Source organism: Crinia signifera, chromosome 4, assembly GCF_055691185.1.
Source record: "Crinia signifera chromosome 4, ASM5569118v1, whole genome shotgun sequence".
Lineage (NCBI taxonomy): Eukaryota > Metazoa > Chordata > Amphibia > Anura > Myobatrachidae > Crinia > Crinia signifera.
In genome coordinates this window covers 298,718,360-298,745,065 of record NC_139220.1, presented here as the reverse complement: position 1 = coordinate 298,745,065, position 26,706 = coordinate 298,718,360, and the positions used below count along the sequence as shown (strand labels likewise).

General features: G+C 46.6%; 6 protein-coding genes across 7 annotated transcripts; 3 read left to right on the top strand and 3 right to left on the bottom strand.

Annotated features, from left to right (window-relative positions):
• The first annotated feature begins 2,218 nt into the window (after positions 1–2,218).
• LOC146073240 (histone H2A type 1-like) lies at positions 2,219–2,611 on the top strand. Its single transcript, XM_083180428.1, has one exon. The coding sequence runs from the start codon at positions 2,219–2,221 to the stop codon at positions 2,609–2,611; it is 393 nt and encodes a 130-aa protein (XP_083036554.1).
• Positions 2,612–3,358: 747 nt separating this feature from the next.
• On the bottom strand, positions 3,359–16,399 carry LOC146075680 (uncharacterized). 2 transcript variants are annotated; one of them, XM_083185154.1, is made up of 2 exons: positions 16,308–16,399; positions 3,359–6,034 (listed from the first exon to the last, which is right to left on the bottom strand). In XM_083185154.1, exons 1-2 carry the CDS (start codon positions 16,353–16,355, stop codon positions 5,621–5,623), a joined length of 462 nt encoding a protein of 153 aa, XP_083041280.1. In that variant the 5' UTR covers positions 16,356–16,399; the 3' UTR covers positions 3,359–5,620. The 2 variants fall into 2 exon arrangements, with proteins under 2 accessions (XP_083041280.1, XP_083041278.1); XM_083185152.1 differs by lacking the exon at positions 16,308–16,399 and adding an exon at positions 15,980–16,275.
• On the bottom strand, positions 12,081–12,416 carry LOC146072178 (histone H3-like). The gene has a single exon (XM_083179507.1). It carries the CDS (start codon positions 12,414–12,416, stop codon positions 12,081–12,083), a length of 336 nt encoding a protein of 111 aa, XP_083035633.1.
• Positions 16,400–16,564: 165 nt separating the features above from the next.
• LOC146073238 (histone H1.11R-like) lies at positions 16,565–17,274 on the top strand. Its single transcript, XM_083180427.1, has one exon. It carries the CDS (start codon positions 16,612–16,614, stop codon positions 17,272–17,274), a length of 663 nt encoding a protein of 220 aa, XP_083036553.1. The 5' UTR covers positions 16,565–16,611.
• A 3,175-nt stretch (positions 17,275–20,449) lies between these two features.
• On the top strand, positions 20,450–20,842 carry LOC146073237 (histone H2A type 1). Its single transcript, XM_083180426.1, has one exon. The coding sequence runs from the start codon at positions 20,450–20,452 to the stop codon at positions 20,840–20,842; it is 393 nt and encodes a 130-aa protein (XP_083036552.1).
• A 713-nt stretch (positions 20,843–21,555) lies between these two features.
• Positions 21,556–22,021, bottom strand: LOC146072796 (histone H3). The gene has a single exon (XM_083179990.1). It carries the CDS (start codon positions 22,019–22,021, stop codon positions 21,611–21,613), a length of 411 nt encoding a protein of 136 aa, XP_083036116.1. The 3' UTR covers positions 21,556–21,610.
• Positions 22,022–26,706: the final 4,685 nt, after the last annotated feature.

The window sequence follows — 26,706 nt, the reverse complement described above, 5'->3', positions numbered from 1 at the left end:
TAGCGGTCACAGTCTTCCTCTTGGCGTGCTCGGTGTAGGTGACGGCATCACGAATGACATTCTCCAGAAACACCTTCAGCACACCGCGGGTCTCCTCGTAGATGAGTCCAGAGATACGCTTAACACCCCCTCGCCTAGCTAGACGACGGATGGCAGGCTTGGTAATGCCCTGGATGTTGTCACGGAGAACCTTCCTGTGACGCTTAGCGCCTCCTTTGCCGAGCCCCTTTCCGCCTTTACCTCTTCCAGACATTCTCAAAAATCCTTCTGTGACAAACAGTAAGAATGAGTATAGTTTCCTGTCAGCGGCTTTTATAAAGTGGAAGAGCGGACCTGATGGGTGACTTGGACTTAAAGGCGGAGTCTTGTATCGCCTTGCCATTCGTTCATAAGCACAACCCTTTTATTGTTTTCCTTTCGTTCATTACTAGAAGATATTGTTTTATGTTTAGATTTATGTTTAGATTTATATGAACTGCTCTCTTGGTATTGTTTTCTTCGTTAATACCCAGTGTAACATGTCAGCTTGATTAGAGAACTAAACTATTCAGCTACGTTGTGGTGAATATTTGTGTGGATAAAACGTAATGACCAGACCGGTCCCGACGATAATAGTTTTATTTTTTTTTACATTTTATTATACGTGGAATAGATATAGATACATTGTATATGTTCACTTTGAAAGTGGGGGAATTGGTAACGACAAAGGACCCACACAATGAGAGTCGCTCAGATATCGGCGGGAAATTAAAAACATCACCAAAAACATTCCCACTGGGTAACTGCTTCTGATAATCACAACTACTTTAACGTTTCCATAGCTCCCGGACTCGGTGTGTGTGTGTGTGTGTGTTACAGTGGGAACCGAGTTTGCCTGAGCAGGAATTACGTGTTCACCCTTAATTAAATGCATCGAAACGGAACCGAGTCACAGAAGTAACTGGGTACAATAGAGCTACGTTAACATACTGCACCCTTCATTTACAAAGACAGTGATCCATTGGCAACGGTGCTCATCGAAAATTCGAATGTGATGTTTAAAGGCACCAACTGTTACAATTTAACAGTACTTTGCAACGTTTCCATCCAACAGAATGCTTTCGATTTTCGGCAGCTGCACACGGGGAACATTGCTGCCCTATGGGTCGCATGTATCTTTTCTTTTTCTATTTATTTAACCAGTGACATCTGCAATGTAACGAACCGGTCCTATATTTGAAACTGGATTCAGATCCTAGAAAGAGAACTACAGAATGCAGCTTTGCAAGTGGTAAGTAAAGGCACTTTTTTTTTTTTCTGAACCAGTAGGGTTAACAATAGCTAGAGGGTACGTCACAAGTCAGTTATGTCTGTCGGTGTGCACTTATCCCGTGAGCCTGGACACAGCAAAAACCATCATAGTTACAGCTCGATTAGAGAGAAGGTGGGTGGCTCTGAAAAGAGCCTTTGTGTTGGTGTGGGTGGGAGAAGGGGAGATTACTTGGCGCTGGTGTACTTGGTGACGGCCTTGGTGCCCTCGGACACGGCGTGCTTGGCCAGCTCTCCAGGCAGCAGCAGACGTACGGCGGTCTGGATCTCCCTGGAGGTGATGGTGGAGCGCTTGTTGTAGTGAGCCAGGCGGGAAGCTTCCCCAGCAATGCGCTCAAAGATATCGTTGACAAAGGAGTTCATGATGCCCATAGCCTTGGAGGAGATGCCGGTATCAGGGTGCACCTGCTTCAGCACCTTGTACACGTAAATGGCGTAACTCTCCTTCCTGGTCTTTCTACGCTTCTTCCCATCCTTCTTCTGGGTCTTGGTCACCGCTTTCTTAGAGCCCTTCTTGGGCGCCGGCGCAGACTTTGCTGGATCAGGCATTGTAGCTTATCAACAAATGACCGCTTCAAATTCGAGAAGAAATGACTGTGTGCAAAAGTGCCTTACGTCGGCTATAGCTGCTCTATTTATAGGGATCTTATGCAAACGAGGCATCGCTGCTGTAAGCTACTCTATTGGGTAGAATTGTCGTGTGACGAAAAGCAGCATCGTTGACTCCACCCTTCAGATACGGATTGGTCTGTGGATAAACTTGAGCTGCATTGGTTAATTTGTAAGCAGGCCAATCACAGAGCAGACAGCATCGGGTAGCTGAGTATATAAGAGGAGGGCGGTATTTTACATTTACACTTTCGCAGGTTTCCATCTGTATTTGTAAAGCTTTTTTGCTCCGTTAGCTATTATGTCTGGAAGAGGTAAACAAGGCGGCAAAACCCGGGCTAAGGCCAAGACTCGTTCATCCAGGGCTGGTCTCCAGTTCCCAGTTGGTCGCGTGCATCGTCTGTTAAGGAAGGGAAACTATGCGGAACGAGTGGGTGCCGGTGCCCCGGTCTACCTGGCCGCGGTGCTGGAATATCTGACGGCTGAGATTCTGGAGCTTTCCGGAAACGCTGCCCGCGACAACAAGAAGACCCGCATCATCCCCCGCCACCTGCAGCTGGCTGTACGCAACGACGAAGAGCTCAACAAGCTGCTCGGTGGGGTGACCATCGCCCAGGGAGGTGTTCTGCCTAACATCCAGGCAGTGCTGCTGCCCAAGAAGACCGAGAGCCACAAGCCAGCTAAGAGCAAGTAATTCAACGGCAAAAAAATATTTTACCTAAAAAACAAAGGCTCTTTTCAGAGCCACCCACCCCGACCTTAAAGAGCTGATTCATGTTTAAAATGTATACATGGAAGTTATTCGCCCGAATTAGCGGGACAGGTGTAAGTGCCACTGTGGCCTTTCTACGCTTAACAACAGGGACGTAAATTGAGTTTAACGTGTGTAGTGATATTGCATTACCGTCCCGCGTAACATGCCCCGCTTATCTGAAGGGAGACTTGTGCCTAGCCCTGGAAAGAGATGAAGGAGCTAGAACTGAGACTTTTCTTGTACTTAACATCAATCGTTTACTGTGAAGGCCGGTAGTCTGTTCGTTCCCTGGATAGATGAAGATTGTGCCTGTTTCGTGCAAGTAACAGGCTGGTGACAAATCACGGAGAAGATAAGAAACAGCCGAGGCTTGAGCCAGTAATGTACCTTATGCTTAAGTCTCATATAAATATATATATATATATATATATATATATATATATATATATATATATATGAAAGAATGTCCAATTATAATAGCTAGTAATGTAACTTATGCTCAAGTCTGTATACGTATATGTTAGGAGTGGTTACTTTAACCTACCTCCTGAGGTGGACTCTAACCTACCTCTGGATAGGGAGTTGGACTTTAACCAATCTTCCTTTTATCCCTTCTTCCTCAATTTGGTGGCCCCCCTTAGAGCTCCGTGAGTGTTAACCCTGTATATGCTGATCAGAAAAGAAGACCATCATGTATGCAAGGTACAACACTGATTTATTGTTTACACATACAGCATATTTATACAGTATAGCATGCATGGGCTTGACAAGAGATGATTGGATGATACAGGGGTGTAGCAGGGAGGAGTTCCAGTTACTGTCTAGGGGATATATGTTATTATTATACAAGGACATGGGAGAACAGACAGTTTTTGTAGAAAACATGTGAAATACATCTTACAGGAAATAACCTTGAGCAACGCAGCCTTGAGCAGCAGCAGACTGTCACAAAGCAGAATAGAAACATGTAATTTTCCACTCACTATAAGGCATTTGAGACAAGATGGAGAACAGCATACAAAATGGTGCATAAATCCTTTCAATCCCCTCTTAGAATCATAATTTATTTAAATTATTTGATTCTCACGTGTGCTTTTCCTTTTAATACGCTGTTCCCTCACATATGTAGCATAGTCATCGGGTGTAGGGGTTTCGGAGGAAAGATCAATATACATAATAGCAACAGGTGTTGTGGTACCTATATATTTGGAAACTATTCTCCTGCCTAGTGGAAAAATACAGTAAGCAACGATTATGATGAACAGAAGTACAGTAAGTGTAATGATACCTAGTTGAGTTAAGGCATGTTTCCAGTTGCTCATCCAGCCGAACCAAGCAGCCCAGGGGTCAGTGACACCTGAGTTTTCCTTGAGCTCTCGGGATAAGTCTTCTAATTTTTTAATGGCTAGTGTGACTTTGCCATTGGGACCTGTATTGTCAGGAATGAAGGTGCAACATCCTGCAACTGTGTTTATGTATACACATGTACCACCTTTCTCGGCCAAGATCATATCCAGGGCCATGCGATTCTGGAATGTCATCTGTGATGTGGCCTCCAGTTGTTCTGCAATACCTTTCAAGGCATCCTTTGTATCATTAACAAATCTCTGTTGATTATAATACATATAGTTTATCCATGCAACATTCTTATTGATTGTAACCTGGGGCAGCAGAGATTCAAAGCCAGCAGCTACTTCATCTCGGGCCTTGAACTCGTCTGGGACACCCCGGGGTACACCAATAGTATCAATGTATACGTGTGGGTCAAAGCTTTCCAGTGGGGTACTTCTCTTTTGTCTAGGGTGTGGGTCAGGTAGGGGTGAAGGTGTTTCAATGGCTGTTGGCAAAATATGGATAGGCATAATGATTTTTGAGAGAGCACATTCGCCTCTCCATACACTGTCAAGCTTTGCTCTAATTTTCATGTCCCCACAAATGAAATAAATGTCACCAAGGGATTTCTTCATGATGGGTAAGGTTACATACCTGCGGATGGCACAGTAACCATCCGGGAATGTTTTCAGATCTACCCCCTTAGTGACATTAGAACAGTAACAAGTATAGTTGCCTGGATATATGGTGATTGTGTTACCTGGATTGGTGTTTTTTTCTAAGATGGGGTAGTTCTTCTTCCATAACTCACATTCATTATCTTTAGTTTTATTGCCAGTGTATAAGGAAAAAAAACATTCATCCTCTGATTCTGGTATGTTAAGGGGGACGGTACCAAGGTGGGGTCTGGACTTAGCACATACATAACAGTCAGTTCGGTTAGTCTGTCGTGCATTGTATTTCATCCATTCTAACCAAAAATTCACATCAGCTAAACCTGTCTCTATGGACATGGTGTCCTCATATGTGGGATTACTGATAGCAACCATATCTTTAAAGGTACTTATGTGTGGTTTGAATGGGGATAATGGCTGGGGCCTGGCGGGGGATGGTGGCTTACGGAGGGAAAGGTATTCCTGATTGTTAAACATATCTTTGAGATAGAATTGTTGTCTATCACTGGCATATCCACCTCCCCACCATACCCCTAGAACATACATTCCAGCATCACTGGGGCTGGGATTTTCAATATTTATAGTGCAATAATAGTCATATCTACCGTTATCCTTAGTGATAGTCATCCTAGAAAGTAATGGCTTACCATACTTGTCCTTTCGATCAATAGCCAAGGTGGGTTTGTATGCCCAGTCGATACCTGAATTCCACCCCACTGCTCCCCAATAATTGCAGTTATTTCCCCAATAATAATCATCTGTGACACAAATATATACATTTTTAGTCTGGCTGAGAGCTGATTTGGATGGCATGGACCACATGTTACTAGGTATGACCGTATCATAGTTTATTCGGTAAGTGGCCACGCGAGTGGTAGATGAATTGTACCAAAGGGTAAGCACATCATCCTGACTGGTAATATCCACTTCTGCGGTACAGAAATTATAAAGAACAAGAGCGAGTAAAGTCAGCAGAGCTAAGATAGGGGGAATCATTTCCTTCAAGGGTCCTCTCGGCCTCAGTAGGAATTCCGTTTTCCTCGATGTCTGGATCCCCTACCGGCAATTCTTCTCCTCGTAGGAGGTCAGAGTTATTAACTCCCGTTAGTACCTCACTGGTCCGGTCTGTGTCAATCTCAGGATCGGTGTCGACCTCTGTGTCGAAAGTAGTTGGAGTAGGGATTTTCTTCACTCTGGATGCGTGGATCCACGTTGGGTTGTCATCGGTGAGCACAGCAGTTCTTGTCACAGCGACCACCTCTGTCTCAGGACCGTAGGAGAAATCACCTGGATTCTTGTTGCGTGGAAGGACTTTAACCACAACTTTGTCTCCGACTTGGAATGGATGTGTAGGTTTCTGTGGATGACAAGGATTTTTAAGTACAACTTCATGTTCAATTTCGTCTAGTCTGTGTATTAAAGTCCTTACATATTCTTCTCTGATTACTTCTAAATCTCCTGCTTGTGTGACTAGTGGTTTCCTTGCCCAGGGGGTGGGGAAGGGGCGTCCCATTAGTATTTCAAAAGGGGAGTAACCTAGAGTCTTTTGTGGCGTCATTCTTATTTCAGCTAACACAATAGGAAGGACTTGCTTCCATTTTGTGAAGGTGCCCCCAGTAGCCTTTCTCAATTTATCCTTCAAAGTGCGGTTCATGCGTTCGACAATAGCTGAACTCTGTGGGTGGTACGGAATGTGGAATTTCCAATCTATTTGGAGGGCTTTAACTAGTTCAGCAGTGACTTTGGCAGTAAAAGCAGAACCTTTATCACTATTGATTTGTAGCGGGCATCCCCAGCGCGGAATGATCTCCTGCGTGAGAATGCGGGCTACAGTTTTTGCATCTTCGGACTTTGTTGGATATGCCTCCGCCCAGCGTGAGAACATATCAACTATGACCAAAGCGTATTCCTGTTTCCCTGTACCTGGTATATGGGTAAAATCAATCTGCAGGTGAGTAAACGGAGTGGTGGGGTATTCAAGATGTTGGTGTTTTGCTTTATTGGGATTGTTAGGGTTGTTTCTAAGACACACAATACATCTACTAACATATTGGGTGACAAGTTCTTTTGCATTTGTGATGTAAAAATCATTGGTGAGGAGCAGTGTTGTCGTGACTTTGCTGTGGTGACCTACTCCGTGATAGTGTGCTATGAACAGTGAGGCACTTGTTTGGGGGATACAGGGTTTCCCCTCTTTGCAGATTAATCCAGTCCGTGGATTCTTCTGCAGAATTGGGTATGTCCAATCTGATAAATCAGAGTTAGAGGCAGTTGCCTGTAATTCTGTAAGTAAGTATGTGTCTTCTAGTGACGGTGGTGACATTATGGTAAGTGTGAGGTTGTATGTGGATGTGGCAGCAGCTTGTTTTGCAGCAGTGTCAGCGAGGGCATTGCCCCGTGAGATATCATCTTTTCCACCAGTATGTGCTTTGCAATGGAGAATGGCAATGTGTGAGGGCAATGTGATTGCGTGCAATAAGTCAGCAATAAGTTGGGCATGTGAGATGCCTTTTCCATCAGCGCCTGTGAAACCTCGGCGCTGCCAAATCATGCCGTGGTCGTGAACAACGCCATAAGCAAATTTGGAGTCTGTGTAAATGTTGACAGGTTTTCCTGTGTACAAGTGACAAGCTCTGGTGAGAGCGATTAGCTCAGCAGCCTGTGCTGATTGCAGAGGAACTGCTTTTGCTTCAAGGACAGTTTGAGGAAGTTTAACTACTGCGTAGCCTGTCTGGTATGTTTTGTCATTTGGTCGACTGCAGGAGCCGTCGACAAAAATTATGTCGGCGTCGGGTATGGGTACAGCCGACATGTCACTTCTGGGTGAAGTTTCTGAGTCGATTGTCAGAGAACAGTCACAGTTTTACAAGTGTCCCTTGCAAACAAATGAAATGGCAAAACATAGTTGGGGAGACCAAGCGCGGGACTTTTAACTAACATTGCTTTGAGCTTTTCATATGCAGAAAACATTTCATTTGACCATTGTATGACTTTGGGTTTGTCTTTGAGTGTGCACTGTCTCAAGATATTATCGTAATAGGAACAATCAGAAATCCACTGTCTGCAGTAGTTTACCATACCCAAGAAAGACAGCATATCCTTCTGGGTAGCTGGGGTGACCAGGCTCAGTACAGACTGTATGCGTTGTGGACTGATTTTTCCTTTCTCCCTCAGAGAGCACAAAACCCAAGTAATTGACATGCTTTTGACACCATTGCATTTTTGTTCTGGACACTTTATGTCCACATTCACATAACCAGTTCAATAGTGATATACCATCTTCCCGGCTGGCTCCCTCCGTTGGACTACAGAGTAGCAGATCATCTGCATACTGTAGCAGGACTGAACCACAGGGGGGGTGCCAGGGTGCCAATGTGGCTTGGAGGACTATGCTATAGACCACTGGGGAGTCAATATAGCCTTGTGGTAAACGACACCAAGTCATTTGTTTACCTTCAAAAGAGAAAGCAAAAAGTAATTGGGTCTCTGCATCTATTGGAATGCTGAAAAATGCATTTTTCAGATCTGCTACTGTGAAAAATGCTGCGTCTGCAGGGATGGCTGAAATGAGTGTGTTAATGTCTGGCACTATTGGTGCAATTGGGACTATGAGGTCATTTACCTTCCTCAAGTCCTGTACAAATCTAATACTTCCATCAGCCTTAGCGACCGGGTTGATGGGTGTGCAGTATGGTGAGATCACATATCTCAGTATGCCTTCTTTTAAAAACTCCTGTATCATTGGTCTAAGACCGTCAATTTTCTCTGATGATAAAGGGTATTGTTTGCTGTACACGTGACTAGAGTCTGGCTTGAGTTTGGCTTTGTATGGTGTACAGGGTATGAGGCCTGTGTCATAGGGACCCTTGGCCCAAATTTCTGCATTGATTTTGTCAATTGAGGTATCAAGTGAATCTTGGGACATTAGGAAGTGTGGTGAAGTGACGTGAAGTCCACTTCCTTTGGGTGAGGGTGTAATGGAGATGTGGAATTTGTTGAAAAGATCCCTTCCCAACAAGTTGACAGGGCATTCTGAAATAACCCTGAACTGATGTTCTCCTAAGTAATGTCCGTTCATGGACCGTATGGTCAGTTCGTCAGTCAGATAAGTGTCAGTGGGTATCCCATTGATTCCCATTGAAGGAGTAGTCTTTTGTAATTCACCATCATAGTGTAATGAACACAGGACACTGGTTGTGGCACCGCTATCTACCAAAAAGGGTAGCTTCTTTCCATTAACATATAAAGTGATAAGGGGTGCGTCTTCCCAGTGTGTGGTGAATTGTACAAAAGATAGGACATCCTCCTTCGGGCCCCGTCACAAGGTGGGGTCGGACCAATCAACTCTAAAACGTACATGTTCTTGGACGGGTGTGGGGCCACGTGCTGCTCTGGGTGGCCCTTGTGTGAAAGATGGTTGCTGAGACCTGTGTGTGCCTGGTGGATGTCGATATGGTTGTTGTGGTCTTTGGGGTGGGAATGGGCATTCCCTAGCCCAGTGTGTGTCTTGGCCACAATTGTAACATGTTGTGTCTTTTGCTATTGTGCCAGTGTTATTATCTCTGTTGTAAAGAGGGGCCCGATGGTGTTGGTGTGGTGGGCCTTGTGGTGGTCTGAAGGGTTTCTTTTGACCATATTGGGGTGCCCTACTCTGTCTATTTGATGGGCCCCTGTTGTCTTGTTGATAACTGTGTGTTGTGACAATTGTCTTTTTCATGTCAAAACATCCAGCTGCCTCCTTTTCATACAAATGAGTCTCAAATTCTTGGAGGGTGTCTGAAGTCCAGGAAGAGACACTTTGTTTAACTGGCGTGGAAATGGAGGGGTGTAGGTTATTGATAAAGGTGGAAATGAGTAAGGGGAATATTTCAAGAAATAGTCCCGCTTCCTCAGTCCAGCATCTTTTAAATCTCTTCCAAAATTCAGTGACTGATTCAGTGGGTTTTTGTTTACACGCCACTGCGACAGGCAATGAGGACCTCATTTTGAAGATCTTGGTCATCCCTGCTTCTATTTCTGTCCACATTGTGGCTATTGCGTCTGAATTATTTAAGGGGTATTTTGCTGTTCCTACCGTGGTTGTAATGTTTTCGAAACTTTTGATCTTACCCCAATCCCACGCATGGTGATGGTCGATTACATTATCGACAATCAGTTTTATGTCATCATGGGTGTAATTTCTGCCTACACATGCTTTCTTCAGATAGGCAATGGTTCCTGCCGCGGTTACAGAGGGTTTTGGGCAGTGTTTAATGATCCTATTTAGGTCTTCTATGTCAATTGGTTTAACAAGTAATTGGTCACCAATTGTCATGAAGGGACAGTATTGAGTTGTTGTGCCATCATAGGTGGCACCAGATTTTGTTGTCTTCGGGCCAAGTTCTGTAGTAACTAATGATTTGTCTGCTGATACTCTGGTGCTTTTTGCTAAAGGTCCCTTCTCTTCTCCCTCTAACAAAGGCATATCCTCGGTATTAGTTTCCTTTTTATCATCTAATTTAAGATCTGGTTTGGGTGGAGGTGCGGTAGGATGTAGAACATGGTGACCCACGGCCATCAGTTCTGTATCCGTGAGGGAAGGGTATACTGGACTGTAAGGTGGAGGTGAAAGGACTTTAAGTTCCTTATTGATACGAGTCTCCTCTATTTTATGGAGTTTTGCAGTGACGTCTCTAATTTTCTTTTGTTTCTTTGTCAAATTGGTGTCATGCCAGAAAGGTGCAATAATAAGCCATTGTTCACCTCCTGCACGCATGTATTTCATATCCCAGGTGGGATCTCCTGTATACCAGGGGAAGGCTTCTTTGTCCCCAAGACAAAGACCTTTTATCATTTGCATAAAGAAAGGATAATTAGAGCCGTCTCTAGGGAAGGGGTTGGGACTACATTTTTCCGACCAACCTGCCAGGTTATCTACCCAGGGGTCAATTAGGAAATAGTCTGTAGAAGAATTACGGGCTACATATTCCTTACAAGTTTCATTGGGTAAGGGTGGTGGATAGGAAATTATTTTATTTTTACTAATTTTTGAACCCATGTTTAGTTTATGTCCTTTTATGTTTGTGTGAGAACTTTCTCCACCTTTTAATTTGTTCCTGATGTTCAGGGTTTTGACTAAAGTCAAGGAAATAGAGTAGTTGACTACCTTCAGGTAACTTGTGGATCTGGTCTAAAGTTTTAGGACAGATAATAGGATATGTGAAAAGGTTAATTGGTATATCTGTTAAGAAAAATGGGTATGTCTGATCAATGTATTTTTCAATAAGTCCTGTATCCAAATGACAACCCAATATAATAACGGATTCTAAAACGGTGCCATTAGATGATGTCTTTGTTGTGAGTTTAAATCTTGTGGGTTCTCTAATGACAGATGTCAATTTGGGCCAATAATCGTCTCTGTCGGGGTTATGGTACCAGAGGACGATACTACATTTACAATTTAAACAAGTACCTATGGATGGATGTCTGGGGTGTGACATAGACGTAGATGAAGTATGAGAATGGATGAAATATGAGAGCGTGAAAAATTCTTAGTATCCAGACCAGGGGCGCCGTTTCAGTAAGGCAGGAGTGTACCTACAGCAGCAGACTGAAAGGGTTGGTCTTTATCTGAATACTGTGTGAATTATGTATTCACTTTATACATCTCATAAAAATTAATGTTTATGATTGGTTAGTTATAACCACAGACTGTCTACGTGACAGTGGATAGAGTCAAGTGGTTTTATCCTGAAAACTGCATATGAAGCCTCACGTTGCGTTACCCCAAAGAGAGGGGAGCATATAGTCCGCAAGTCTATTGGCATACAGTAATCAATGAGACAAGAGAGAGAAAGAGTTAGTGTGCGTCAACTTACCAACCGCACAAGATGTACAAGTTAAATACATATATCGCATGTGTGTTCACTTACCAACCACACAAGGATATTACACGTAATACAACTTATACTGTAAAAAAGGGATAGTAAGAAATGGCCATATAGAAAAAAGGGCGATCAAATTGAGGTGACTAATGAGCGGACCCCTTAGGTCACTCTTTATATATTACCAGATCACTGATCTGCGTGTGCACACTATAAAACAACCAGCTGAAACTTTACTACTTTTGAAGTAAAGGTCTATACGGATTCAGGATTCGATATGTCCGTGATCCGAGAACAGGCAACAGACCACGTATGGGTGTCAACAGTTCAACGGGAACGAAGATCGAAATCCCGGGCCGGGCCCCCAGCTGTTAGGAGTGGTTAATTTAACCTACCTCCTGAGGTGGACTCTAACCTACCTCTGGATAGGGAGTTGGACTTTAACCAATCTTCCTTTTATCCCTTCTTCCTCAATTTGGTGGCCCCCCTTAGAGTTCCGTGAGTGTTAACCCTGTATATGCTGATCAGAAAAGAAGACCATCATGTATGGTTGGTGTCCTCGAAGAGCCCCACCAGATAAGCTTCGCTGGCCTCTTGCAGGGCCATGACAGCAGAGCTCTGGAAGCGCAGGTCGGTCTTGAAGTCCTGGGCGATCTCACGCACCAGGCGCTGGAAGGGCAGCTTGCGGATGAGCAGCTCGGTGGATTTCTGGTAGCGGCGGATCTCACGGAGAGCCACAGTCCCGGGTCGGTAGCGGTGAGGCTTCTTCACGCCGCCGGTAGCTGGGGCGCTTTTCCGGGCAGCCTTGGTTGCTAGCTGCTTGCGGGGAGCTTTCCCGCCAGTAGATTTGCGAGCGGTTTGCTTTGTCCTGGCCATCCTTCTTCAACACGCACTTCAGCACCTCAGTCTGTTCTGCAGAAAGAAAAGTGAATCGAATTCAGCCGCTGCCATCTCCATTTATACACAGTGCTGCGCTGTCATTGGGTGAGCTAAGGGCATCCACCCTCCTGATTGGCAAAGTCATTCTCGTTTTCAAACGAGTCCTCTATGACGTTCCGTTTTCTCCCTTTATTGTATAGAACAGGCGGGCGCGGGAACGAAATGACGCGAGGAGGTTAGGTCACGTGTTAGTCACCAGAATGAACGAGAAGTATGTGCTGGCATCATGATCCGAGCGAGAAGGGACACCGACCCAATGGTCCCTTATATGCATAGCACACGGCGGTGATACTACATTGCACCATCACAACAAGGAACTCTGGGCTAAAGCGTTTTGGAAAATAAACGTAAACATATTATATTACATTACATACCATAGCTACCATGGGCGGGGAAAGTACTGCATGGGAACAATAGAAGTGCCTTACAGGTGTCTGAAACCCGGGAGATCGTACTATGAGATTGCTGTAACAACAACAGGTCACAGTATCTGCAGAGCATGGCACTTTCACAGTATTACGATCACTGATGGATCGCCGAAGCAGAAAAAAAAAAAATATATATGTATGAGGTCAGACTCAGAGCCGGATTAAGCCCTCGGTCAGCCCACACACCGTGCCCTCCCCAGTCCCACCGCCACACTTACCTCAGGGAGGGAGAGAAGGACACACGAAGGCTGGGACTCCAATCCAGGACTCCTCTCTATCTGCTGCCTCTCTCCAACCTCCGCTGCTGCTGGCGGTGGAGGCTTTTTAGGTTTGACAGCAGGAGCAGAGCAGCTCCGGACAGAGGGTCCCCTAAAATACGGGGGCCCTGGGGAACTGTCCTACTCCCCCCTAGTACTGCTCTCTGCATATGTTAGAGCTAGCTCTGTTCTCATATTGTCTGAGTGGCTTTGAAAATAATCAAAAGTACCGCATGTATGATACTAATGGGAAACATTGTTATAGTATTGCTACTATTCTATTGAAACATTAGTGATATCAATCTGTGACAAAGTATCCACTTAGACCACAAGGTGAATGTCAGAAAACTGAGAAAGTAAATGTAATATTACTCTATTTTCCGCTTTTACTTTCTCAGTGGACACTTTCTAGTCTAGATCGTATTGAGGTTTACAGTGAAGATGCTCTCGGTGCAAATAATAATCAGTTACAACATAATACGTATATTGTTGTTAGAACTGGATTTATATTGATGCACAGTCTATTAGTTAATTTCCATTTCCCCATGACAATTAAGGGGGGGGGGGGGGGGTTTAATATTTTTATGACAGTCAGCGGAGTTCACAAACCATCTAGGGTAGTATATGGCTATAAGAACAATGAATATACAAGAGACCTGAGTGTACAGTAATAGAGAATAAAAACGATTGTTGTTTCCTAGCACGGCCACAATCGTATGGATCGTGTACCTTTAAGTTAAGGTACACGATCCATACGATGGACCCGATTTCCTTTGAAATCAGGTCCATTTTGCCGGCTAGGAGACAATATCGGGGGCATCGCGTCGGTCGGGACCATTAACAATGGTCCCGACACGACCGACACGATGCCCCCGATTTCCCCATAGGCTTCAATGTTAAAAAATATTTTAACATTGAAATCTTGTCGGGAAAGGTAAAATATCGGGGGCATCGCGTCGGTCGGTACCATTAACATTGGTCCCGACGCGATGCCCCCGATTTTTCCATAGGCTTCAATGTTAAAATATTTTTTAACATTGAAATCTTGAAAAAATGTGAAAAATGTGAAATGGGCCAATATGACCCATTTCACATTATAGATGTCCCCGTCGTCACCCCACGATAGACGCCAACCCGAAGCGTGGCGAGCGCAGCGAGCCCGCGAGGGGCGGCGGTGCGCGTCCTCCGACCTTTTCATTCCCCTACTATCCACGTCGGCGTGGAGTTGAGAATAGAATAGTGTGGCGAGCGCAGCGAGCCACCGAGCCCGAAGCGTGGCGAGCGCAGCGAGCCCGGCGAGGGGACGCGTATACCTGTGAAGTTATACGCGTCCCCTCGCCACGCTTCGGGCTCGGTGGCTCGCTGCGCTTGCCACACTATTCTATTCTCAACTCCACGCCGACGTGGATAGTAGGGGAATGAAAAGGTCGGAGGACGCGCACCACCGCCCCTCGCGGGCTCGCTGCGCTCGCCACGCTTCGGGTTGGCGTCTATCGTGGGGTGGGGTGTACGCCGTGACATTTGGGGGGGGGTTGGGAATATTTTACATTGAATTCAATGTAAAATCGGGTCCCAGGGACCCGATTTACATTTCATTAAAAAAAAAAAAATCGGGCCCAAAATCGGTCGGTCGCGTCGATCGCATCGCGTGCGACCAAATCACATGCGATGCGATCGACCCGATTTTGCTAGGAAACTTGCTAGGAAACAAGTACCATATTTTTTATTTATAAGGCGCCACACGTGGTACGCAGCGCCGTACAAATAGAACATATTAGAACAGTACAGGGTAAACAGAACTAGACATAACAGTGACAGAAGATCAAAAACAGCACAATTAGCAATTAGCAGCACATCTCTTGGTACACAATACAGCAGATATATAGGGAAGTGAGTGAGAAGAGATGCAGGTGTAGATTGCAGGTGAGTAAGAGAGCTGTAATTGAAATGTAAGAAGGGTGCTGTGAGTACAGGAGGGGAGAGGGCCCTGCTCTATGGAGCTTACAATCTAGAAGGAGGGGGAGACAGACAGGTGACAAGATGTACAGGTAAGGAGACCTGAGGCAAGAAGTAAGAACGGAAGGGATAGTCAGGACATGAGGCAGCAGGTAGAGAAAGCGGACAAAGTAGTCCTCTCCCTCCTCCTATCCTCCTCTGTAAAATGTAAAGTCTAATGTGATGCTCATCATAATGATACTCGCACACCGCTTCCATTGGGCCAATATAGTGTACTACTAAATTTGGGCTCGCTATTCAGTCTTTTGCTCCAGGTGCTAATTTCAACTGTGCATTTTAAATAGATATCCGGTGTGGCATCTTTCTTGTGCAGAAGAACAATTGCTTGGGGGAAATCTTTGCCAATACATATTTTTTGCCATATATAAATTCTCCACCGTTTGGCTGATTTTTTTCTCTAATCTTGGCCAGCAAGTTGGTGGGCCTAACTGCTCATGGTGTCCTCTAAAAGGTGCCAGTCTCTCCTCCAGCATGGTGATTTACCACTGGACCGCATGCTTCATATCAGGCGCCCCTCTGCACCTACAGTATCCATGCTGGCTGGCAGTTCTGGCACCAAAATCACGATCTGAGCTACTGACCCAAGTACTGTAACGTCATTCCTCTTGGCTAGAGGTCCATTTCATTGCAGCAAGACATGGGACTAGATAACCATAGCCATCGTACTAGCTGTATGGGCTATTACAGGAAGCGACAAGCAAACTCCTCAGAACCAAAACAAAAATCCCAGCAGTCGAGTCTAGAAAGTATTTTGACCTTGTCACAGTAGCAAGAATTCTTTAGACAAGAGTGCCGTTACCTTGAAGCCACCTGCCTGTGTGTGTGTGCCAGTACCATGATGCCACCTGCCTGTGTTATCCAAATGTGTGTACAGGAGTTCACAAATCATCTAAATGCGTTTGAATATGCGCCCTGTCCTGCACAAAGTGTCCCGCAGGCGACTTTTGTCATCCTCTGGACTAGAAGGAGGCAAAAAAGTCCCGAATGGACATATTCTCCTCACAGAAGAAGAGAGATGTGTTCCATGCCGGGCACATCTAGCCTGGTGCGGGTCAGCTGCCACTGGCTAATCCTGGCCTCCTTCTTAGCGCTTAAGCTAGCGGTTGCCATATGGTGTTAGGGGAGACCTTGGAGTACGAAGGTGGTGAAGAGAACCGGTCCTCTGTTCCTCTCATGCCATAAAAAATGCACCTTTTCTGCGCTAGCAAAACACAGGGCGAGAGCAGATCTTGTCAAACTCGAAAGCTAGGACAAGGTTTACACGGCTGCTTGTTCCGCCAATAGGAGCACAGAACGCTCCCCTCTGATCAGCCAATCACAGCACATCCGGCAGGTTATATAAGAGACATCAGCTGCTCAGGGCACTGACTGTGTGTGACTTAACGATACCGCGTTTGTTTGTTTTTTGTTGCTGATCTATCCAATCGTACCATGGCAGAGACCGCACCCGCCGCCGCTGCTGTTCCGCCTTCAGAAGGCGCAGCCAAAAAGAAGAGGCAGCCAAAGAAAGCTGCTGGAGGAGCCAAGAAAAGCGCCAAGTCTTCTGGACCCAGCGTCTCCGAGCTGATCGTGAAAACCGTGGCCGCCTCCAAAGAGCGCAGCGGGGTTTCTCTTGCCGCCCTGAAGAAAGCTCTGGCTGCCGGAGGCTACGATGTGGAGAAGAACAACAGCCGCGTGAAGCTGGGCGTGAAAAGTTTGGTCACCAAAGGAACTCTCACCCAGGTGAAAGGCACCGGCGCTTCCGGCTCCTTCAAGCTCAATAAGAAGCAGGCGGAGAGCAAGAAGGTCGCCCAGAAGTCTCTGAAGCCCAAGAAACCTGCTGCAAAGAAAGTGGCCAAATCCCCGAAGAAGCCCAAGAAAGCTCCGAATGCAGCCAAGAGCCCGAAGAAGCCAGCAAAGGCGGCTGCAGCTGCCAAAAGCCCAAAGAAGCCTAAAGCGGTGAAGCCGAAGAAGGCGGCCGCCAAGAGTCCGGCCAAGAAGGCAGCGAAACCCAAAGCCGCCAAGAGTCCGGCCAAGAAGGCGGCGAAGCCCAAAGCCGCAAAAAGTCCGGCCAAGAAGGCAGCCAAGCCCAAGAAAGCCGCGGCAAAGAAGTAATGGCTGAACCGCCGCATCCTCGCTCCCTTGTTCTCCCCCCAAAAGGCTCTTTTCAGAGCCACCCACCCTCTCTCGACAGAGCTGTGAGCGCACGGCGTGGCCTGATGGCTGCGCCCTTCAGTAAGTAATCAACAGATGCACCAGAATGTTGTAGCTTGCCCCTTAAATTCAGTCACTTCACAATTCTACAGATGTGCTTGGAAGTGGGAATAATGAAACAAGTTAAGTATCAACTCTTTAATAAACGCTTCATAGCGCATATAGCGTTTTGGTGCGCGTTTCAATGAATCACTGTAAACCGGGGGGCGCATTCACCTGTGGCACCATACCTCCCAGCCGGTTCTGCCCTACATCCTCTGTATAGGGCCAGCGCAATCTGTGGCAGAGCTGTCAGGGAAGATGCGTGATTCACCACTATAGAACTCTTTAGCTCAGCCTCGTATTTTATTATCCCCAGCTGGAGTAACTGCTGCAAATCGTGTGGTGCAAGGGTATATACACAGTATATAGAGCTTAGTAAAACGCAGAGAAAGGCGGACTGGATCGTTGTTAAATCTGCATTCATCGTGACCCTTTCAAACACAATTGTCCGGAAAACGTATATGCCTCTGTGCAGTGGTCGCTACCAGCGTGGTTTGTACCGCAACCCTGTCAACAAATTGCGGATTACCAAATTACACAATCACCGACACTAAAAAGGAACCACTGCACCCGTGGCACCTCACTGCCTGCATCCACTAACGGTGCGGCTAGTGTGAGGGAATGAATTCATATTAGGACCCGGCAAATAGCCGCATTACACAGGGAGGTTGGAACAGCGCTCTCGTAGAAAAGATGGGTGGCCCTGAAAAGGGCCTTTGTGTGTGGGTGACTGAGTGAGATGCTCCTGGGAATTTAACCCCCGAACCCATAGAGAGTACGGCCCTGGCGTTTCAGAGCATAGACCACGTCCATAGCGGTCACAGTCTTCCTCTTGGCGTGCTCGGTGTAGGTGACGGCATCACGAATGACATTCTCCAGAAACACCTTCAGCACACCGCGGGTCTCCTCGTAGATGAGTCCAGAGATACGCTTAACACCCCCTCGCCTAGCTAGACGACGGATGGCAGGCTTGGTAATGCCCTGGATGTTGTCACGGAGAACCTTCCTGTGACGCTTAGCGCCTCCTTTGCCGAGCCCCTTTCCGCCTTTACCTCTTCCAGACATTCTCAAAAATCCTTCTGTGACAAACAGTAAGAATGAGTATAGTTTCCTGTCAGCGGCTTTTATAAAGTGGAAGAGCGGACCTGATGGGTGACTTGGACTTAAAGGCGGAGTCTTGTATCGCCTTGCCATTCGTTCATAAGCACAACCCTTTTATTGTTTTCCTTTCGTTCATTACTAGAACATATTGTTTTATGTTTAGATTTATGTTTAGATTTATATGAACTGCTCTCTTGGTATTGTTTTCTTCGTTAATACCCAGTGTAACATTTCAGCTTGATTAGAGAACTAAACTATTCAGCTACGTTGTGGTGAATATTTGTGTGGATAAAACGTAATGACCAGACCGGTCCCGACGATAATAGTTTTATTTTTTTTTTACATTTTATTATACGTGGAATAGATATGGATACATTGTATATGTTCACTTTGAAAGTGGGGGAATTGGTAACGACAAAGGACCCACACAATGAGAGTCGCTCAGATATCGGCGGGAAATTAAAAACATCACCAAAAACATTCCCACTGGGTAACTGCTTCTGATAATCACAACTACTTTAACGTTTCCATAGCTCCCGGACTCGGTGTGTGTGTGTGTTACAGTGGGAACCGAGTTTGCCTGAGCAGGAATTACGTGTTCACCCTTAATTAAATGCATCGAAACGGAACCGAGTCACAGAAGTAACTGGGTACAATAGAGCTACGTTAACGTACTGCACCCTTCATTTACAAAGACAGTGATCCATTGGCAACGGTGCTCATCGAAAATTCGAATGTGATGTTTAAAGGCACCAACTGTTACAATTTAACAGTACTTTGCAACGTTTCCATCCAACAGAATGCTTTCGATTTTCGGCAGCTGCACACGGGGAACATTGCTGCCCTATGGGTCGCATGTATCTTTTCTTTTTCTATTTATTTATTTAACCAGTGACATCTGCAATGTAACGAACCGGTCCTATATTTGAAACTGGATTCAGATCCTAGAAAGAGAACTACAGAATGCAGCTTTGCAAGTGGTAAGTAAAGGCACTTTTTTTTTTTTTTTTTCTGAACCAGTAGGGTTAACAATAGCTAGAGGGTACGTCACAAGTCAGTTATGTCTGTCGGTGTGCACTTATCCCGTGAGCCTGGACACAGCAAAAACCATCATAGTTACAGCTCGATTAGAGAGAAGGTGGGTGGCTCTGAAAAGAGCCTTTGTGTTGGTGTGGGTGGGAGAAGGGGAGATTACTTGGCGCTGGTGTATTTGGTGACGGCCTTGGTGCCCTCGGACACGGCGTGCTTGGCCAGCTCTCCAGGCAGCAGCAGACGTACGGCGGTCTGGATCTCCCTGGAGGTGATGGTGGAGCGCTTGTTGTAGTGAGCCAGGCGGGAAGCTTCCCCAGCAATGCGCTCAAAGATATCGTTGACAAAGGAGTTCATGATGCCCATAGCCTTGGAGGAGATGCCGGTATCAGGGTGCACCTGCTTCAGCACCTTGTACACGTAAATGGCGTAACTCTCCTTCCTGGTCTTTCTACGCTTCTTCCCATCCTTCTTCTGGGTCTTGGTCACCGCTTTCTTAGAGCCCTTCTTGGGCGCCGGCGCAGACTTTGCTGGATCAGGCATTGTAGCTTATCAACAAATAACCGCTTCAAATTCGAGAAGAAATGACTGTGTGCAAAAGTGCCGTACGTCGGCTATAGCTGCTCTATTTATAGGGATCTTATGCAAACGAGGCATCGCTGCTGTAAGCTACTCTATTGGGTAGAATTGTCGTGTGACGAAAAGCAGCATCGTTGACTCCACCCTTCAGATACGGATTGGTCTGTGGATAAACTTGAGCTGCATTGGTTAATTTGTAAGCAGGCCAATCACAGAGCAGACAGCATCGGGTAGCTGAGTATATAAGAGGAGGGCGGTATTTTACATTTACACTTTCGCAGGTTTCCATCTGTATTTGTAAAGCTTTTTTGCTCCGTTAGCTATTATGTCTGGAAGAGGTAAACAAGGCGGCAAAACCCGGGCTAAGGCCAAGACTCGTTCATCCAGGGCTGGTCTCCAGTTCCCAGTTGGTCGCGTGCATCGTCTGTTAAGGAAGGGAAACTATGCGGAACGAGTGGGTGCCGGTGCCCCGGTCTACCTGGCCGCGGTGCTGGAATATCTGACGGCTGAGATTCTGGAGCTTGCCGGAAACGCTGCCCGCGACAACAAGAAGACCCGCATCATCCCCCGCCACCTGCAGCTGGCTGTACGCAACGACGAAGAGCTCAACAAGCTGCTCGGTGGGGTGACCATCGCCCAGGGAGGTGTTCTGCCTAACATCCAGGCAGTGCTGCTGCCCAAGAAGACCGAGAGCCACAAGCCAGCTAAGAGCAAGTAATTCAACGGCAAAAAAATATTTTACCTAAAAAACAAAGGCTCTTTTCAGAGCCACCCACCCCGACCTTAAAGAGCTGATTCATGTTTAAAATGTATACATGGAAGTTATTCGCCCGAATTAGCGGGACAGGTGTAAGTGCCACTGTGGCCTTTCTACGCTTAACAACAGGGACGTAAATTGAGTTTAACGTGTGTAGTGATATTGCATTACCGTCCCGCGTAACATGCCCCGCTTATCTGAAGGGAGACTTGTGCCTAGCCCTGGAAAGAGATGAAGGAGCTAGAACTGAGACTTTTCTTGTACTTAACATCAATCGTTTACTGTGAAGGCCGGTAGTCTGTTCGTTCCCTGGATAGATGAAGATTGTGCCTGTTTCGTGCAAGTAACAGGCTGGTGACAAATCACGGAGAAGATAAGAAACAGCCGAGGCTTGAGCCAGTAATGTACCTTATGCTTAAGTCTCATATAAATATATATATGAAAGAATGTCCAATTATAATAGCTAGTAATGTAACTTATGCTCAAGTCTGTATACGTATACAGATTTTTTTTTTTTTTTTTTCCAAAGTGCCCCATGTTGTGAAGGACGGAAGGCGAACACAAGCTGTGTGTCTGGTAATTAAGGCCTTTAGCGGACAACCGGGCACCTTACCATGCCTCCAGTGTGAACACTACTATGTCATTGATGCTATAGCTCGTTTAGAAAGATTTGGTGGCTCTGAAAAGAGCCTTTGTTGTCGTTGTTGGGTTTCTAGAAGTGCCAAGTATCTATGCCCTCTCCCCACGGATCCTGCGGGCCAGCTGGATGTCTTTTGGCATGATGGTCACCCTCTTGGCGTGGATGGCGCACAGGTTGGTGTCCTCGAAGAGCCCCACCAGATAAGCTTCGCTGGCCTCTTGCAGGGCCATGACAGCAGAGCTCTGGAAGCGCAGGTCGGTCTTGAAGTCCTGGGCGATCTCACGCACCAGGCGCTGGAAGGGCAGCTTGCGGATGAGCAGCTCGGTGGATTTCTGGTAGCGGCGGATCTCACGGAGAGCCACAGTCCCGGGTCGGTAGCGGTGAGGCTTCTTCACGCCGCCGGTAGCTGGGGCGCTTTTCCGGGCAGCCTTGGTTGCTAGCTGCTTGCGGGGAGCTTTCCCGCCAGTAGATTTGCGAGCGGTTTGCTTTGTCCTGGCCATCCTTCTTCAACACGCACTTCAGCACCTCAGTCTGTTCTGCAGAAAGAAAAGTGAATCGAATTCAGCCGCTGCCATCTCCATTTATACACAGTGCTGCGCTGTCATTGGGTGAGCTAATGGCATCCACCCTCCTGATTGGCAAAGTCATTCTCGTTTTCAAACGAGTCCTCTATGACGTTCCGTTTTCTCCCTTTATTGTATAGAACAGGCGGGCGCGGGAACGAAATGACGCGAGGAGGTTAGGTCACGTGTTAGTCACCAGAATGAACGAGAAGTATGTGCTGGCATCATGATCCGAGCGAGAAGGGACACCGACCCAATGGTCCCTTATATGCATAGCACACGGCGGTGATACTACATTGCACCATCACAACAAGGAACTCTGGGCTAAAGCGTTTTGGAAAATAAACGTAAACATATTATATTACATTACATACCATAGCTACCATGGGCGGGGAAAGTACTGCATGGGAACAATAGAAGTGCCTTACAGGTGTCTGAAACCCGGGAGATCGTACTATGAGATTGCTGTAACAACAACAGGTCACAGTATCTGCAGAGCATGGCACTTTCACAGTATTACGATCACTGATGGATCGCCGAAGCAGAAAAAAATATATATATATGTATGAGGTCAGACTCAGAGCCGGATTAAGCCCTCGGTCAGCCCACACACCGTGCCCTCCCCAGTCCCACCGCCACACTTACCTCAGGGAGGGAGAGAAGGACACACGAAGGCTGGGACTCCAATCCAGGACTCCTCTCTATCTGCTGCCTCTCTCCAACCTCCGCTGCTGCTGGCGGTGGAGGCTTTTTAGGTTTGACAGCAGGAGCAGAGCAGCTCCGGACAGAGGGTCCCCTAAAATACGGGGGCCCTGGGGAACTGTCCTACTCCCCCCTAGTACTGCTCTCTGCATATGTTAGAGCTAGCTCTGTTCTCATATTGTCTGAGTGGCTTTGAAAATAATCAAAAGGGTACTTGTGTATTATAACGGCGCCCGATTTGCGGCCGATTTTCTGCCGATTTTTGGCCGATTTGATCTGCGATGCGATTTTGCGTCCGATTTTCGGCCATTTCCTGATGATTTGCATGTTATTCCATCCTTGCACACCCCCAGGTACTATGCGATGTGATTTTTGGGAAAATGCCCCTGATTGTACAATTAAATATCGCATAGCAACGCATGCCAGCAAGTGGCATGCGATGCGATGTGATTTGCAATGTTAAATGCACCCCCATTGTTAACGCCACCCCCACTATCAACGCCAACCCGAAGCGTGGCGAGCGCAGCGAGCCCGCGAGGGGCGGCGGTACGCGTCCTCCGACCTTTTCATACCCCCACTATCCACGTCGGCGTGGAGTTGATTTTAGATAGTGTGGCGAGCGCAGCGAGCCACCGAGCCCGAAGCGTGGCGAGCGGACGCGGATTACTTTACATGTATTCCGCGTCCCCTCGCGGGGCTCGCTGCGCTCGCCACGCTTCGGGCTCGGTGGCTCGCTGCGCTCGCCACACTATCTAAATTCAACTCCACGCCGACGTGGATAGTGGGGGTATGAAAAGGTCGGAGGACGCGTACCGCCGCCCCTCGCGGGCTCGCTACGCTCGCCACGCTTCGGGTTGGCGTTGATAGTGGGGGTGGCGTTAACAATGGCGGTGCATTTAACATTGTAAGCACCCATCAGGGTGATTGTACAATTACAAATCGAATCGCTTCATATGCATCGCATGGCATGCATCACATGCCACTATATTGCATGCGATGCACTACGATGGAAATCGGGGGTGTGCAAGGTTTGCAATAATGGAACAGCATGCAAATTGGCCGGAAAAAGTGAAAAATCGGTCGAAAATCGGACGGAAATCGGCCGAAAATCGGCCAAAAATCGGCCGCAAAATCGCATCCGATTTTTCCATGCGATTTGCGGCCGATTTTCGGCCGATTTCGTGGGCGCCGTTATAATACACAAGTACCATCAAAAGTACCGCATGTATGATACTAATGGGAAACATTGTTATAGTATTGCTACTATTCTATTGAAACATTAGTGATATCAATCTGTGACAAAGTATCCACTTAGACCACAAGGTGAATGTCAGAAAACTGAGAAAGTAAATGTAATATTACTCTATTTTCCGCTTTTACTTTCTCAGTGGACACTTTCTAGTCTAGATCGTATTGAGGTTTACAGTGAAGATGCTCTCGGTGCAAATAATAATCAGTTACAACATAATACGTATATTGTTGTTAGAACTGGATTTATATTGATGCACAGTCTATTAGTTAATTTCCATTTCCCCATGACAATTAAGGGGGGGGGGGGTTTAATATTTTTATGACAGTCAGCGGAGTTCACAAACCATCTAGGGTAGTATATGGCTATAAGAACAATGAATATACAAGAGACCTGAGTGTACAGTAATAGAGAATAAAAACGATTGTTGTTTCCTAGCACGGCCACAATCGTATGGATCGTGTACCTTTAAGTTAAGGTACACGATCCATACGATGGACCCGATTTCCTTTGAAATCAGGTCCATTTTGCCGGCTAGGAGACAATATCGGGGGCATCGCGTCGGTCGGGACCATTAACAATGGTCCCGACGCGACCGACGCGATGCCCCCGATTTCCCCATAGGCTTCAATGTTAAAAAATATTTTAACATTGAAATCTTGTCGGGAAAGGTAAAATATCGGGGGCATCGCGTCGGTCGCTACCATTAACATTGGTCCCGACGCGATGCCCCCGATTTTTCATAGGCTTCAATGTTAAAATATTTTTTAACATTGAAATCTTGAAAAAATGTGAAAAATGTGAAATGGGCCAATATGACCCATTTCACATTATAGATGTCCCAATCGTCACCCCACGATAGACGCCAACCCGAAGCGTGGCGAGCGTAGCGAGCCCGCGAGGGGCGGCGGTGCGCGTCCTCCGACCTTTTCATTCCCCTACTATCCACGTCGGCGTGGAGTTGAGAATAGAAAAGTGTGGCGAGCGCAGCGAGCCACCGAGCCCGAAGCGTGGCGAGCGCAGCGAGCCCGGCGAGGGGACGCGTATACCTGTGAAGTTATACGCGTCCCCTCACCACGCTTCGGGCTCGCTGCGCTCGCCACACTATTCTATTCTCAACTCCATGCCGACGTGGATAGTAGGGGAATGAAAAGGTCGGAGGACGCGCACCACCGCCCCTCGCGGGCTCGCTGCGCTCGCCACGCTTTGGGTTGGCGTCTATCGTGGGGTGGGGTGTACGCCGTGACATTTGGGGGGGTTGGGAATATTTTACATTGAATTCAATGTAAAATCGGGTCCCAGGGACCCGATTTACATTTCATTAAAAAAAAAAATCGGGTCCAAAATCGGTCGGTCGCGTCGATCGCATCGCATGCGACCAAATCGCATGCGATGCGATCGACCCGATTTTTCCGACACGACCACCCCGATGTAAATCGGTGTGGCCGTCGACACGACCACCCCGATGTAAATCGGTGTGGCCGTGCTAGGAAACAAGTACCATATTTTTTATTTATAAGGCGCCACACGTGGTACGCAGCGCCGTACAAATAGAACATATTAGAACAGTACAGGGTAAACAGAACTAGACATAACAGTGACAGAAGATCAAAAACAGCACAATTAGCAATTAGCAGCACATCTCTTGGTACACAATACAGCAGATATATAGGGAAGTGAGTGAGAAGAGATGCAGGTGTAGATTGCAGGTGAGTAAGAGAGCTGTAATTGAAATGTAAGAAGGGTGCTGTGAGTACAGGAGGGGAGAGGGCCCTGCTCTATGGAGCTTACAATCTAGAAGGAGGGGGAGACAGACAGGTGACAAGATGTACAGGTAAGGAGACCCGAGGCAAGAAGTAAGAACGGCAGGGATAGTCAGGACATGAGGCAGCAGGTAGAGAAAGCGGACAAAGTAGTCCTCTCCCTCCTCCTATCCTCCTCTGTAAAATGTAAAGTCTAATGTGATGCTCATCATAATGATACTCGCACACCGCTTCCATTGGGCCAATATAGTGTACTACTAAATTTGGGCTCGCTATTCAGTCTTTTGCTCCAGGTGCTAATTTCAACTGTGCATTTTAAATAGATATCCGGTGTGGCATCTTTCTTGTGCAGAAGAACAATTGCTTGGGGGAAATCTTTGCCAATACATATTTTTTGCCATATATAAATTCTCCACAGTTTGGCTGATTTTTTTCTTTAATCTTGGCCAGCAAGTTGGTGGGCCTAACTGCTCATGGTGTCCTCTAAAAGGTGCCAGTCTCTCCTCCAGCATGGTGATTTACCACTGGACCGCATGCTTCATATCAGGCGCCCCTCTGCACCTACAGTATCCATGCTGGCTGCATTTTTTAGGACGCTACTTGGTCTAAAACCATATAGTAACACTATTATTTTCGAACAGTTATTTGTTGGTGCACCACTGATGTTCAAGTATTCTTCCTACAAATATGTTTCCTTTTTTTCTATCCTCTATTTATCTAATCTCTACTTTTGGCTCCCTTCTCTGCCTTTTTCAAAACACAACCGTGTCAACGTGGCGAGGCCATGGAATGTCACATAGCTACATGGATTATTTTGAGACAATTTAGTGCCAGTGTCACCAGCATTCCTCACATCCAGAACAATACCAGACAATGGAATATGCTAGGTGTCCTGAGCTTGTCATTGT